Below are 16,222 nucleotides of genomic sequence, written 5' to 3'. Positions count from 1 at the left end.
GTCTTTATAGAAAGGTGGTACATCTTGCCTTTTGGTGCCCTCCCAAACCATGACATCCAAACTTACCATCCAGGAATGTCAAAGAATCAAATTGAAGTGCTGTTCCATTTCCATGAACTCCAAAACTGAAGTTTCATTGAAGTGATTCATTTTGAATCTCAGATGCTCTGGAATCAGTATCTCAGAGACTTCCAGAGTCAGTAAAGCTCCTCCTTCAAAAAGCTTTGTTCTACCTAGTTTGCGACCCTTTCTGACCAAAACAACATGTAAACCACTCACTCTACTATCTAGTTACAAAATGTCAAGGTTCACACTGGTTCCTTCTTCCTCAGCATTGGGTTGGTGGCCTTCTTTAGGTCACACAGAAAATTATTTCCTGCTTTTGTCAAGGACTTCAGTTTTGAAGGTTTCTTCAATCTGCCAATTGAACCCTTTTCAAACATGTAGGACAACTACCTTTAAGATTAACTAGGAAAAGTATGACTTGACTCTCCTTTCTTAGGGAACATGCTGAGACTTAAGAACTTCATAGCCTATTTTAAAGTAATCAGGAAGTTTACAGGGTGGCATTTGTTAGGAACAAAGAAGAAAAATGTTGTTTAAAACTTGGACTAGAATCTGAGATTTCTGCCCCAGCTGGGATTGGAAGACTTCATATTCATTCAAAGATACTGCACAAAAACCCTTCCCTCACTTTTTACCCTTGGAAATTCTCACTACATTTCAATAAAATGCCAAAGAAACTAGAAAAACAGCATCTGGCCTCACTCTGGCAAAGGTGCTAGCTAAAAGTGTCAAAACCACAGTGAATTTTCTGGTGTGTCCTACACACAGAGAACCAAAGGATACCTATCTGTAATGGCAGCCAAAGTCTGGCCTGGGTTCAGGGGATAAGAAGTTAGTCCACTCCACAGAGATTTGTTATATTTTAATAAGAACATGGAAACCCCAATCAGCCCTTCACAAAATGAAAATACAGAAAATGAAATTAAAAGTATTCTACAGTAAATGACTTTTATTTTTTAAAAAATGAAGTAACTGTGAACATATAAACAAGCCTGCAGGGGGCACTACAGTACAGCTGAAAAGAAGGTAGATACAGTTCCCAATGTACTTATTATGGGACAATGAAATCCATCATTTTCAAATGCTGACATTGAAATCTGAATAAAACTCCATTGAGCTGTTAAGTTTTGTTGGAAATATTTGTGGACAAAAAACCTGATGTTGGAAATTAAATTTTCTTTCATGTTTGGAAAGTATTCTGAGTCCCAAGGGAAAGCTGGTAACAGGTGGAATGGTTCCTGGAGTCACCAGTGCAGGGACATACACACCACAGCTCACAGACATGACAAAAGTTCATTCTTGGTTTAAGGTTCACTCTCTGTAGAGACTGTTGGGATGGGAGGGGGAGAAAGAAAAGAAACCCTAAAAAGCCAATTCTTTTGAGCTCTGCTTTGGCTAATTTTGTGCTATTATGGACATTTAATTCCTAAAAATCATTTCTCGTCAAAGATTTTATTGAAAGGAAGACTAAATGTAATGTGCCTTTCCTCATAATCCAGGAAAACAGTTGTGGTATTTCAAAAATTCTAAAAATATCTACTTTCATGAAATAGTAACTGTTTCACTACAAACCTAGTTTTTCACTAAATACACAATTCTCCTATTCCTGGAGCCTCCTGGAAAAAGCAGTGGGTTCTCCCTGGGTTCTGCAAGTCTACGGTGTACAAGGGAGGGAGTGTAGGGACAGCTTCACCCCTCTTCCTCAGGCTGGGTCACACAGAAGGTCATATGCAGAGATATGCTGTCAGGCTTCTATGGGTCACGCTTCAGCAAATGCCACCTACTGTACCTGCTATCAGATCCCCCCACCTCCAAACATATTCCCAACTAACTAGGCATGAGGAAAGAAAAGGAAAAAAAAGGAGAAAAAAGTGCCCACATTCTTGGTTTTGAGTCTAATCACAACAATATGCAGGAAAACCCAGTGGTGTTTAGGTGATCTGGATTCCCAAAAGGCCGCAGGATGGGGGATGTGGCACCCTCGGCTCGAAGTCTGGAATTGTGTGTGTAACAGTGCGACTTTCCCGTTTCAACCATCAGTGTTTGAGGCAGCGTAGAAAACAGTGGCTGGAGAGTTTGTAATACTGACCGCACTGGCTTCCAGTGAGGGGGTCCCTGCTCCAGCAGAGACCCTTGCCCGTTCCCTGTAAGTACTGTGAGTGAAAGGCCTGCTTCACAAGGGTTTGGAAACTAGCCACAACTAAGACCTCGCCAGTTTGGATTCATGAGCCTTCAGTGTGCCAACAGCATCCTTCACTGCGTGATAAATGATATTCTTCACCTGGGAGATCAAAAGGACAGAGTCAGTCCCTGCCTATCCCTGTGAAGACAAATGAGTGGTGCACTCTAACTGTAATACCTCTTATTAGTAGTGCAAAGCATGGTGTTTCATATACCACAGAAAGAACTCCCAAATTCTAGCCTTCCTCCCCCAACTTAAACATTATCAAGAATACGTAGAGCTACGTTCAACAATGAGATCCCAGCATCAGAATGAACTGTCTTAAAACATGGATTGGAGGTCCATGACTTAATTTAGTGAACTGAGGTGGTGACTAAGTCACAGGCAAGTAAAGCAAGACTGATAGGTAAGGAAAGTGCTTCTAGTCCAGAGTTATTTTGCTTTCTTATTCTTCATTATTTGTATGTTACAAAATCTAGATGCACTGGTAGGTACCATGGTTCTGACCTTTAAATTTCAGAGTTTAAGAAGGGTATGCGGGGGTGGGGGTAGAGGAGGGGGCGGAGCCAAGATGGCAGAGTAACAGCACACACTTTCAAGAGCGCTGCCCCCAAGCCCAGCCAAATACCTGTAAAAAATGGCTCTAAACAAATTCTGGAGCTGTAGAACCCACAGAATGATGGAGTGAAGCAAATCTCCAGCCCAAGAAAGCCTGGAAAGTCACCTGGAAGTTTCTATTGTGCCATGAAGGGGGCAGGCCACAGTACAGCATAGGGCCACACTGGCACAGACAGGACCTGAGCAGGCCTTAGGGAGAATGAATTTCTTATGCCTATGGCAGTTTCCAGACTTCAGGACCCCAAAACGCCAAGGACAAATTGGAAGGTCAGTGGAAAAAGCCTGTGGGGCCAGCGTGGGAGAGTGAAGTGATCTGGTCCCAGCCCCAGAGAGGTAAGGGGGCAGAGGAACCCGAAATAACCACAGCAGCAGCAGGGGCAGAGATAGCAACTCTAGTGAGCAGCTGATAATACACTCTCCACCTCCACCAGAAGCAGAGATCTACCTTGACAAAGAGCTCAAAAGTCAAGCTGGGGAAATGCGCAAAAACCGAAAAAAGAATCACACTACAGAATCTTACTTTGGTGACAAGGAAGACCAAAACATGCAAACAGAGGACAACAAGGTCAGAGATCCTGCAACCAAAGCCTCCAAGACAAATATGAATTGGTCTCAGGCCATGGAAAAGCTCAAAAAGGATTTTGAAAATCAAGTAAGAAAAGTAGAGCAAAAATTGGGAAGAGAAATGAGAGTGATATAAGAAAATTATGAAAAATGAGTCCACTGCTTGCTAAAGGAAACCCCAAAAAATGCTGAAGAAAATAGCACTGTAAAAAATAGACTAACCCAAATGACAAAAGAGATCCAAAAAACCAATGAGGACAAGAATGCCCTAAAAAGCAGAATTGGCCAGATGGAAAAGGACGTCCAAAAATTCACTGAAGAAAATAATTCCTTAAAGATTAGAGTGGAGCACATGGAAGCTAATGACTTTATGAAAAAGCAAGAAATTATAAAACAAAACCAAAGGAATGAAAAATAGCAGACAATGTGAAATATCTCACTGGAAAAACAACTGACCTAGAAAATAGATCCAGGAGAGACAATTTAAAAATTATGGGGCTACCTGAAATCCATGATCAAAAAAAGAATCTAGACATCATCTTTCAAGAAAATACCAAGGAAAACTGCCCTGATATTCTAGAACCAGAGAATAACATAGATATTGAAAGAATCCACCACTCGTCTCCTGAAAGAGATCCCAAAACTCCTGGGCATATTGTGGCCAAATTCCAGAGTTCCCAGGTCAAGGAGGAAATACTGCAAGCAGCTAGAAAGAAACAATTCGAGTATTGTGGAAATATAATCAGGATAACACAAGATCTAGAAGCTTCTACATTAAGGGATCACAGGGCTTGGAATATGATATTCCAGAGGTCAAAGGATCTAGGATTAAAACCAAGAATCACCTACTCAGCAAAACTGAGTATAATACTTCAGGGGCAAAATTGGTCATTCAATGAAATAGAGGACTTTAAAGAATTCTTGATGAAAAGACCAGAGCTGAATAGAAAATTTCACTTTCAAATACAAGAATCAAGAGAAGCATGAAAATATAAACAGGAAAGACAAATCATAAGGGACTTACTAAAGTTGAACTTTTTACATTCCTACATGGAAAGACCATGTTTGTAACTCTTGAGAGTTTTCTCAGTAATAGGGTAGCTGGAGGTATTAAATATGACAGAGGGTACAGGGTTAGTTGAATATGAAGGGATGATATCAAAGAAATAAAATTAAGGGGTGAAAGGGGATATATTGGGAGAAGAAAGGGAAAAATGGAATGGGGCATATTATCTCTCAAATAAAAGAGGCAAGAAAAAGCTTTTTCAATGGAAGGGAAGAGAGGGTAAGTGAGAGGGAAAAAATGAACCTTACTCTCATCACATTTGGCTTAAGGAGGGAATAACATTCACACTCAATTTGCTATGAAATTCTATCTTACACTATAGGAAAGTAGGGGAGAAGGTGATAAGTGGGGATTGAGGGGATGATAGAAAGGAGGGCAAATGGGAGAAGGGCGCAATTAGAAGTAAATACTTTTGAGGAGGGATAGGATCAAAAGAGAGAATAGAAAAAATGGGGGACAGGATAGGATGGAGGGAAATATAGTTAGTCTTCCACAACATGACTTTTATGAAAGTCTTTTCATAACTATATCTATACTGAATTGCTTACCTCCTCAGTGGGGATGGATGGGGAGGGAAGAAGGGAGAGAAGTTGGAACTCAAAATTTTAAAAACAAATGTTAAGAATTGTTTTTACATGCAACTGGGAAATAAGATATATAGGCAATGGGGTATAGAAATCTATCTTGTCCTCCAAAAAAATAGAGGGGATGGGGATAAGAGAAGGGAAGGGTGCAATAGAAGAGAGGACAGACTGGGGGAACGGGTAATCAGAACGCATGCTGTCTTGTCTTGGGGTGGAGGGAGGGGAGAGATGGGGAGAAAATTTGGAACTCAAAATCTTGTGGAAATGAATGCTGAAAACTAAAATTAAATAAATAAATTAGAATTTTGAAAATAAAAAAAGAGTAGAGCATGAAGGATAAAAGAAATTCAGTTCAGTAGTTTTCAAGTCATGTCTGACTCTTTGTGACAACATTTGAGAATTTCTTGGCAAAGATACTGGAGTGGTTTGCCATTTCTCCAGCTCATTTTACAAATGAAGAAACTGAGGCAAACAGGGTTAAGTGACTTGCCCAGGGTCACAAAGCTTGTGTCTGAGGCTGGATTTGAACTCAGATCTTCCTGACCCCAGGCCCAGAGCTCCCACTGTACTGCCTACCTGCTTCTATAAGAGAATTATGGCAGAGCAAATCAAATCAATATCTAACCCAATGCTGGGCAAGGAAATTGGAGTTCTAAAGGAAGAACAAGGAACTATCTGTGCCTAAGAATCCATTTTCTGATGGATCTCTTGGATGGTCATACTTCAAGAGTCACCTGACTGGTAACACTAAGATCATTAACCACTTTTTTTCATAGTCAGGGTCTAGAGGATTTTATACCTAAAAAAAATCAATCTGTTTTCAAGGAGGACCATTTTCCACAAAACAATATCCCTTCCACTCCATTTGGCAGATACTAATTGGTAAAATGTTCTTTCTATCTAGTTGGTGCAGCTAGATTTTAGACAGTTATTAGCACAAGGAATGTCTCTTAAAGTAGAATAAAGGCTAACTACGCCTGAAAACATACTAGGTTGAAAAAAATAAGTGTACTCTTTAAAAGCAAAATCTTGAAGCAATATGGTTTAGAAAGATCTAGGACAACATCTCTAGAAAGTGGACAGTCTCCCCTGGAATATTCCTCTATGGTTTCTCCCAGAAAATGGGAAGTATGTCTGCAGAGACTCATAATTACCTGCAGTTTATCCTCATGATTTGTGTGGGTGTTGGACAGATGTCTGAACTCCTGGGTCAAGCGGAAACAGTGCTTTACATGTTCAGGAGATACAAAATCTTCTGCCACTTTTATGCAACTGTACAGATTATGAACCTGAGAAAAATATGGTGAAAGTAAATAGGCATTTGAAAACATACCGAAATATTGAATGTTCTAACCATTAGCCACTGTACCTCTTGCCTCACCATGGAAGAAATACAGGTAGCTCCTGTATACAAGAGTATAGACAGCAGTGTGTGAAATTGGTTTCTACAGAGAATATAGCTGTTACAGAGTGTCAGCTGAGTTAGAGATATTAGAGTTCAACCTTTTAGATTTTCAATGGTCAAAGGACAATTTGGTTTCAACTACCTCAAATTCCATGTTTTCTTGCCTAGAAAACATTACACCTACTTGGTGAGGGGCTCCTGCAGGTATGAAGACAGCATCTCCCAGAAACTGCACAATTGCCCAGCCTTGCACTCCATACTCCTCATAGAGACGTTTACGAAGGGTCTGATCCAGGTACCAGCTTTGGTCATGGATTGGGTCATGATCTGGAGGATTTTCTTGACCTTGCTCTTCCCCAACCTAATGCCCGACACCAAACAAAAATGTAGATGAGCCCTAAAGTAGCAGAATTCACATCCTGCAGAGCTACCTGACATCCTGAAGCAGGGTTTGAGATAATCCTGAGCTAAAAAGTACTCTGCCGCATCTTGTGGGCAGGAATTTAGGTCAAATGGATATTTAATACAAGGCACAAAAAAGCAACCTCTGCTTAGAACATAAGCATTTTAAAATATGTGTACGTTATAGCAATCGGGACAGAACCAAAAAAAAAATGTCCAGACATTAGGTTCACAAAAAGATTAATATCCTGAGAAATCCTAGGTGAGTGGCCAGGTCATGCCCCAAAAGCTCAGTTCAGCCCTTTCTTGGGCAACCAGAATTATTTCTGTGAATATGAAAGGGGGCTGGCAGACCAATCCCCACCTTCCGGAGAAGTTCCCGGATCTTCTCAGCGTCCTTCGCTGCATAGATATGCCATAAGGCTCCAGGCTTCTCGTTCCCTTCATGAATCCGCTGTTTTGTCACCTCATCAGCATCACCCTCATCAATAGTCTTTAGCACCTCTGAAAGAGCAAACAGAAATCGTAAACAGATTTCTCCCAGCCAGACTCAATCAGTTGTTTGCCACAGACTGAAAAAAAGTGAAGCCCACTGATTGTAAAATCACAACTTCAGTTTCTTTTTGAAGAACTTTAGAAGATCAAAGGAGCAAAATGCCATCAATAAGCCTTCAGGAAAAACAACTTAAACCTTCCACTGACAGACTCTTTCTTTTTTCTTAAGAAGGCAATTTTAACACCCTGCTCTTCTACCCCTCTCCCATGTTGGGAAAGTGTTTTGGTGTCTGCCAAACTACAGTTATTTCCTATGTCTAGTCTGAAGTCTCTGTCCTGATGGGAGATGGGTGGGGTGGTGCTGGTAGGGGAGGATGCATTCAATAAGAGGTCTATATATTGCTTAGGGATTTAAAATAAGGAAAAGGATATCAACTATTTCCTACCAAGAACTTGATAATAATAGCTAATTATGATAATAATAATTAACATATATAGGATTTACTATGTGCCAGACAATGTATAAGGCACTTTATAATTATTACCTCATTTGGTCCTTCCAACAACCCTGGGAGTTAAGCACTATTATTATTCTCGTTTTACAGATGAGGAAACTGAGGCAGGGAGCTGTTTAGTAACTTTTCCAGTGTCTGAAACTGGATTGGAACTCAACACTTCCTGACTGCAGGCCTAGTGCCCTATCTACTGGGCCACCAACCAGTTCCTACTTGCTACAACCTTGATGCAATGTAGGGCAATATGTTAATGAATGTGTCTTGGGGATGTTACCTTCATCATGGGCTCCCTCCCCAATGGGGATCCCAACATACACCATCACATTAACTGCATCAGACACATCTAAGTGCAAGTTTGTTGTACCAACTCTTCTATCTTCTGCAGTGATTAACCCTAAAGGTAAAAGAAAAATTAGGATGAAAAGCCAATACAAATAATCCAGACAAACTATTTACCAAGAACATCTGTTAGGATGGCTTTATATGGGTAATGAGGTTCTGTTTTAAGATTGTTTCCAAAGAAATTATTGTCTTAAAAACTTTTCCAGTTTATTTCAGCAATTACTCCTAACTAGGTTAACACAGTGGACAGATAGCATTAACATAGTAAGCGCACCAAACCAAATCTTTGCCTAAACAACCAGTTTCCACCAAAACCAAACAAATCATATGAAAAAAAATCCTACCTTACTCTACCCATCTAAAGCTAAAAAGATAGTAAGGTGGGGCTCAGTGACATCTATGAAAGACTTCTCTCTCTCTCCCTATTATGTCCATTACTAGTACTCCCTGACATGCTAGGTATTCTTGACATCTAAACTTCTTCATACAATTAGGTCATATTTCTTTAACAATAACAACTCACATTAATATAGTGATTTCCATTTTAAAAATCAAATAGTTGTTGTAAATATGACTATTTCAATTTTACAGATAAGAAAATAGTCTCTTAAATTTAATATATGTGAAATTCTAAAAGGGTATTTTCTACCTATTGAGGGAACAAATATAAATACATAAGTCAATATGAAAAAAATAAAACTGTCAATAATATTCAGATTATTGCCATAAATAAAGGTCAATTGCTAGACTGCTTTCTAGTCAAAAATGGTTCCTGGTTCTTCACTGCTCACAAATCATTCTTTAGCTGCTAAATGAGAGGAGTTGGTGAGGGCGTCCCTGAGTTTAGCCCCTCATACCATAGGCGTTGTACATCTTGGGACCCAAATCAGGCCGTACAAAATAGCTGGGTAGCCTAGAAGCCAAGTTCAGCCTTCCGTCTCGCTTGGTGTACTCTGGCAGAGGGAGATTTTCCATCAGATCCTCAAACCTAAAGAAGGGGAAGAGAAAGGAAAGGACATACTGTGCTATAGAAGAAAAGCACACTAAGTGAAAGTCCCCCTAACTTACTTTAATAAATACTTCAAGGAGCTAAGATTTCATAGACTTGAACATTTGCTCAAACAAAACCAATGGTAAGCTTTCCCTGCTTGTGTTAGAAGACAGTTTTGAGCTGCTATGGTTGAAACAATTCATAGCCTAGTTGCCAGTGTTCTGGTGATTGTCAAAACTTAGTCCCTTATAACTATTCTCCTGCAACAGACCCCTAAAGATGCTATAGCTTGATTTAGTTTGCTAACCTTGTAGGCATCATGTCTCGGAAATCCTCCCCTGGAGGCCAGTCTTTGAGCTTCAGTACCATTGGCTGCCCATCTTCTGACCTTAGCCGTTCTGTGAGAGATAAAGTAGTCATTTACTAACCCTGGCTCACTGAACTGAGTGATGGAAAATCTGATGCTCAACCTCACAGAAGACTAGCTTTTTAATTTTCAGTTCTGTCCCCCATAGTAGACTAGATAGAGTTTTCTCCTGCCCACAGCTTCAGAGATCAATACACATCTGGCTAAAAGGGGCTCCAACGTTTGCCAGTGACAACAAACCTAGGTAGACCACAAACTGAGGGCTATGAATTTATTCCTTTAGATGGGCTTCTGTTGTCCAAGCACAAGATTTTCCCACTATGCTGCAGTGACCTCTGTGGCTGTTTCTACAGGGGCATGCTGTGCTGAAGAGCAATACTGAGAAGACAAGAGAGCTGGCTTTCTTCCCAGGTTGCACTTAGTGGATATGACCTCAAAGCCACTTACTGCATATAATTTCGAAACCATCCCAGAAGTCACGCACTTTCACATCAGAAATGATAGCACAGTTCCTACAATTCACTAGGTCCACATCCTGGTCTCCAAATTCTTGACTAAATGCTTCTGGCTTCCAGAGTTCAGATTTGAGCTTCTTATGCACCCCAGAAACAAGGACAGGCTGTGGAAGGAAATACATTGACCAGCATGAAAAACACTAACAGCCCCCAGGGCTGAGGAGTAACAGGAATAAGGATCCCCTAGTAACATTTCTTCCTCCTCTTCTTCTTTAGCTTGACATCTCTATTATGTGATCTTTGATTTTAACATGAGCTGAGGCTTAAAGGCACTGCCTCCACTCTATTATTATCACCTTTTCCTCCACCTTCCAGATCCAATCAGATAAATCACTTCTGTTGCTCTGGATACCTACTGCTATACAAAAGAAAGGTGGGAGGCCAAACATTGACAAAATCAACTTTTGGCAACATTTCATATTTGTAAAGGATAACTCCAGAAATCTCATGCTCTTTCCCTTCCTTATGCATCTGAAACATGTATAAATAAATGACTGCTTTAACATATGCTTGGTATAGCCAAGAAATATTTATCTGGTAAAGTGTTATACTCTGCTCCCCCCCAGCCCCCCAAACACACACACTACACCTAACGTTGCTTTCATTTCCAAAGACAATATCCAAGCCAGATCACTAATTTTACAAGAATTTCCATGGTCTTTTCCAGAACTCAGAGAGTTAGAGAGCTTGTAGTTAAGAGGGTTCTCCAAAAGCACTACTATCTACAAGAATCTGTTTGTTCTGTCATTAGTTCTCCCTCCCTCTTCCTTTTCTCAATCCCACCACTATTTTCCTGAGATATGGTAAACAGACTGGATATTCTCTGGAATAGCAGCCAGGCCCAAACCACAACCAGCAGGCCATGTGTTTTCTGTGGGCCCGAGGTTCAAACTGACCTGGCCTTGCTTCCAACACTCCCGAAAGATCTTCCAGTTGTTTTTGTTGCTGGGGTCATGGAGACACAGGAGCCTCCCATCACAGAGCCATGAGTGGGAGGTGTGTGGGTCCAGTACATTCAGCCCCATCACCATCTCCTTCACCTCTTTTTGGGTGTCGGTGAGGTTACTGGCCCGTTTTGCAGCATCAGAAGTTTTTTTATTTTCTACCACTGAGGCAATGATGTGGTCGAGGAAGTTGGGAAGACTGGCCTTGTTCTTCACACCCTGAGAGAGAGAAGCCCAACATTTCTATAGTTTCACAATCATCAGCAAAGAAAGCTAATCAAAGGCTCATACTTACACAGAAAAACAGTAACTGTCTATGTAGGTTCTCAAAATATCCCTTATCAAATGGCGGGAGTACTAAGAAGCAATGTATTTTTTCTATTCATCCTACCTTTCACTCAGGGGCACAATAAGTTTATAAAAGACTTAAGAAATTATTTTCATAGTCAAAAGTATATAATGGTAATAAACCTGAGTGTGTGTTGAGGACATTAAAAAAGCCAACAAAAACACCTGTATCTTGAGTCTATTTCTTCTTTAGAAACAGGTTCCTTATCCAGTCAAAAGACTATCTATCAGATAACCCAAGTCAGATACATCTGCCCCTGCTTTACCCTTTGTCAGTGCTACATAATTTTACTACTGAGAAGGGAATGGTCCAATTTCTGCTCTGTTCCTCCCCAGCAAAACCAATGAGATGATGCATCACTGCACTTCAGAGATTATTCAACAGAATCTGGCATTTTCACAAGGCTTTAATAGCACAGAAGGAGTCTGTCAGTATGGCTTTCAATCTAGAGACCTACACAAAAATGAAGCCATTAAACCTTTCATCAAAGATCCTTTCGTGGGATCTAAGGGTTTACTGTGGTATCTGAATGCAAAGGAATATGACTGAACTGTAGGAAATGAAGGATATGAAGGATTCAAAGAAATACAGTAGGACTTGTATGAAATGATGCAGAGAAAAATAAAGCAGATTCAAAAGAACAATATATCCGATGAAGATAATGTCAATGAAAACAGCACTAAGAGACAACAGAATTCAGTTGAATACAATAACGAAGTTGAATCCAGACGCCTGATATTAGAGCATGCTGCCGTCTTTCCAGTTCAGGAAGTGGTAAATATAGTAAATATGAAAACAAACAAAAATAAAAACCTAGATTCAATGTCTGAAATTATGGAGAGGATACTCACTGTTGAAGACGCTGAGAAGACTGGAGGGAAAGGTATGCTGGTGTCCAAGGAGGCCTGGGGAAGCTTTCCGGGTCCAGAATGTAGGAGGTCTCGAAGGCTGGAGCCTTCTGTTTTGTTGTTTGAGGCAACAGGACCCAGTAGCAGGCTATTAAAGAGCTTTGGAGTTAATGGAGAAACCTTTGCTGTAGAGTTGAATGAATCCAGCCCAAAGGGAGAATGAGACTCCTTACTGAGTACTGATCTCAAGGATCCAGCTTCTGTTAAGAAAAGATTCATAACAAGGAGGTAAATAAAGACAACGTAATGAAGAAAACAGAGAGAAAGTGAATTTCTGAAATGTTATAACACAGTGACAACCATAAAAACAATGGGAAAAGTAGAAAAGAATATTGGTTTTTCAATCTACAACCTTCATTAGGGAGGGAAAGATACTGTACATTTAAGGGACAACCAAGAGTGAACACAGATAATGCACTTTTATCATTTTGCTCTCTTTCATCTCACTTCCTTTTTTTTTTCTTCTATCTTTTTTCATCCAAATCTTTTTGCATTCACTCTCACTTCACAATTTTCCCTAGCCCTCTGCCCTCCTCCAGATGATCCCCTCTGCCATGATATCGTTCTGGAGAGAAGTTAGACAAGACTACATTTTTCTGTATGACCAAGGCACATGCAATTCAATTCCTGCACTCATGCAATGCTTCAGGGCAAATGTGCCAAATGATAGTGACCACTGCTCCCTACCTTAAGATTGGGTTTGATATACCTACCTTTTGTTTCTTCCTTTGCTTTCTGTGTTGCTAAATCTGCCAGCCAGTGCAGAGCAGAGGATGGTGGTGTTGTTTCAGGGCAGAGTGGCCTGCTGGTCTTTGTCTCAGTACTGCTACTCGATGCATCTGTTTTTGGTGCTTCCTCACCCCTGCTGTCCACAGTGTCAGGTTTAGGTGCAAGGTCAGACTCTGGTGTTGTCACCCCTGTTGTACCTCCGCCACTGGAGAAGGGAGTTTCACTTCCAGAAGAGGAAGCACTGGGATTTATACTGGGAAGCTGAAACATATATAGTCATCAACTATACTTAAAACAAAATACTTGGGAAAGAAATATAGGTGAATTAAACATAGTAACACAGAAGGATACCTAAAAAAGTGTAGCTAGTGTACCATAATTGTTTTAGACTAATTTAAAAATGCATTGCATTTCATGTCTGGCCTAACACTTCAACCCTAGTAAAAATATAAACATTTCTGTAGACACCTTCATGTCTTACTTTCTTTCTACCTATCTACTCTTCCCCCTGCATTTTCAATTCCTGTGCCTTCATTACTGGCTGTATTCTTCACCCTGAAAGGATTTTGGGATAAAATTAATCAACTTTAGGATTTTTTAAAAAATTACACCAGGATTGCTAGGAATAGTCCTCAGAAGGACAATTTCAAACAAATGAATCACTCTCTACCAGCAGGCTTGAAGATAATGATGCCCCAGATGGTGATCGTGTTTTGCTTGTGCAGTGTCACTGAAAGGACTAATGGAGTTTCAATAGTCTCTGTGGATTCTGACATAGCAATCTTGACTCAAAATCAAAGGTGTTTTAATATTCTACCTATATCAAAACTGATCAGACAAATGAAGGAAGGGAAACCAGGAAGTCACTGGGAAATTTCTAAAGCCTTCATTGGCTCCCACTAGATGAACTGGAACAACCTCAACGGGAGGTCTGGTTATCTCAGACAAAAGGAGTTTAACCTCAATAAGCAGCTATATTACATAGTTGCTTTAGAACACATATAACTTGTTCTTCATCCTTTTTTTTTTTTAAAGAGGACAAGTGACATCCCAGGTGATATTTTGACTTGCTCATGAATTGGATTTAAGTGAGGTAGAGCTGCATAAAGTCATCAGCCTCACTCTCTCTTTCTTAAGTCATCAAAGTCTAGTGGCAGGACAAAAGTCAAGAGGACTGGCGATGGCCCAGGATGCAGTGGATGACCTTGATGTCTTTGATGCCTGACCAAGCTCTAAGTGCTCCACAGCACCTGCTTCAGCTGACAGAGTTTATAGTTAATCTATAAGTAGCTTCCTGACTTGCTTACCTGTGAAATCCCATTAGTGACAGCAGGTCTCAATACAGATTTATTCTGACGACTAATGCAAGGGCAGTTGGCTTTAATTCCCCACTTGCCCCGGGCTGCATGTACCATATCTCCAATATTGTAAAGAGCTGAAAAGAAAGCAAAATATGATTTTATTGGAAAAAATCTGAAAGGCCAGGAACGGGAACTTTAGGGAATTCTCCATGTGCTAGAGATCTTTAGACAAAGGATAGATGTCAACCTGAAAACTTCAGAAAATTAATTAACAACTCAGCAAGAGAGATAATTACTACCCCTAAATTTGACAAGTATTCTTTCTCTATAAGTATTTATGAATACACTGAGATCATCATCTAAATGGTAAACAGTTCTTAAGTAAAGAAAATGTAGACGATAGAGTTTTCTGGATTCATTTTATTTATAACACAAATATTTCAAAATATAAGTTCAGACATACAGATCTGATAGAGGAAATCCAAGAATTAAAATTCTATCATGACACAATCACAAGTATCTGTTAATACTATTTAGCTGGCCCCTTCATATAACACAATGGAAATATTAAGTTTTCAGTTACATTTTTCCTAAACAAACAAGGGTGAATTTTCAAGTTTCAAAGAATCAGTACAATATGTAACCTATATCAGATTGCTTGCTGTCTTGGGGAGGGAAAGGAGGGAGGGAGAAAAATTTGGAACTTAAAATCTTACAAAAATGAATGTTGAAACTATATTTATGTGTAACCGGAAAAAAATACTTAGTACAAAAAATAAATAATTAGTACAGAAGGCTTAAGGCCAGTGTCATTATTAAGGTTCTACGACTTTGTTTTTTTAAACCCTAATTTTTTAAGACCTGTGTTGCAAATTTCACTAATGTAAAGTATCTACGCAAAAGATTAGAACCATCCTCTCAACAAGCAGAGTATAGTCTAGGACTTACCTGTGCCAGGGATGATTTGTGTGGGCATAAGATTTTCTGGTTCATGTGACTGCCCCTTTGCACACTTCAACCAAGAGAAAACCTCTTCATCACCAATCTCCTCTGTCTCTGAAATGGGAAGAGCCTTTATTATTTTTTTTCTGGGTATGTTTTCTACCATGGACCTATGATATCCCTAACTCCTCTTTCTAAGACCCCCTTCAGATTTTTGGAGTTTCTCTGAAAAGAATGTATCCGCATGTCTGTGCAACCAGGCAATACTGAAGAAACCAGGGAAGCAGGTATGAAGACATTCTTGGCATGTGCTGTGGCAACCAAGAAAGCAAAACACAGGAAGAACCCACTTTCTTGATTTTGTAAATGTTTTCCCAATAGGTGAAAACTGGTAAAAAATTATTCTGGAAAGAATGATGCCTGTGGAGTGAGTGGATACAAGTTCCACTCTCAGGTGGTCCACATACCACCACTACGACCTCAGACATGTCTCCTCCTCACTCTGCTGTGGTTTCTTCTATAAAATGAAAGCATTAGCATGAACGATTCTTAAGGTCTCTTTGAGGTTTGGTTCTATTATCCTGTGATATGAATAAGCTGGTGAGTTTAGCCAATGATTGAGGCACAAGATAGTCTTACTGCCTTCCCAATTCTTAGCCCTGAAATCTCAACTCATTTCACCTCTTGAACAGATTCTAGCAGAATTTCCCTGTGTTCTCTTTTGAACAAGACAGAGAAAAAAAATCACTTACCACTGCGTGGACGACTCTTCCTAAGTCGGTAACAGTCCAAACAGACTCCAAATCCACATTTGCGACAAACCCAGTGAATGTTGAAGAGGGTTGTTTCACAAACATCGCACATTTCTCTGACACCACGTACGGCTCGTTTCCATGCCACTTTTTCTGGAGAAGATCAAAAGGAAGGTAATTTATAG

General features: G+C 40.0%; 1 protein-coding gene across 2 annotated transcripts in view; it reads right to left on the bottom strand.

Annotated features, from left to right (window-relative positions):
- Window positions 1-983: 983 nt before the first annotated feature.
- The window catches only part of KDM3B (lysine demethylase 3B), a 58,947-nt gene continuing 43,708 nt past the window's right edge, over window positions 984-16,222 (bottom strand). For both annotated transcript variants that reach the window (XM_072630401.1, XM_072630402.1), the window contains exons 11-24: window positions 16,038-16,190; window positions 15,292-15,399; window positions 14,350-14,477; window positions 13,027-13,303; window positions 12,257-12,513; window positions 11,009-11,275; window positions 10,045-10,216; window positions 9,538-9,628; window positions 9,097-9,227; window positions 8,172-8,291; window positions 7,252-7,391; window positions 6,670-6,846; window positions 6,235-6,369; window positions 984-2,347 (exon numbers count right to left, since the gene is read on the bottom strand). In XM_072630401.1, coding sequence (XP_072486502.1) covers window positions 2,267-2,347; window positions 6,235-6,369; window positions 6,670-6,846; window positions 7,252-7,391; window positions 8,172-8,291; window positions 9,097-9,227; window positions 9,538-9,628; window positions 10,045-10,216; window positions 11,009-11,275; window positions 12,257-12,513; window positions 13,027-13,303; window positions 14,350-14,477; window positions 15,292-15,399; window positions 16,038-16,190 — 2,237 coding nt within the window. In that variant the 3' untranslated portion in view covers window positions 984-2,266. The remainder of the gene's footprint in view (window positions 2,348-6,234; window positions 6,370-6,669; window positions 6,847-7,251; window positions 7,392-8,171; window positions 8,292-9,096; window positions 9,228-9,537; window positions 9,629-10,044; window positions 10,217-11,008; window positions 11,276-12,256; window positions 12,514-13,026; window positions 13,304-14,349; window positions 14,478-15,291; window positions 15,400-16,037; window positions 16,191-16,222) is intronic.

The sequence above is a fragment of the Notamacropus eugenii genome, chromosome 1 (assembly GCF_028372415.1).
Source record: "Notamacropus eugenii isolate mMacEug1 chromosome 1, mMacEug1.pri_v2, whole genome shotgun sequence".
Lineage (NCBI taxonomy): Eukaryota > Metazoa > Chordata > Mammalia > Diprotodontia > Macropodidae > Notamacropus > Notamacropus eugenii.
This window is presented reverse-complemented; position numbering and strand designations above follow the sequence as displayed.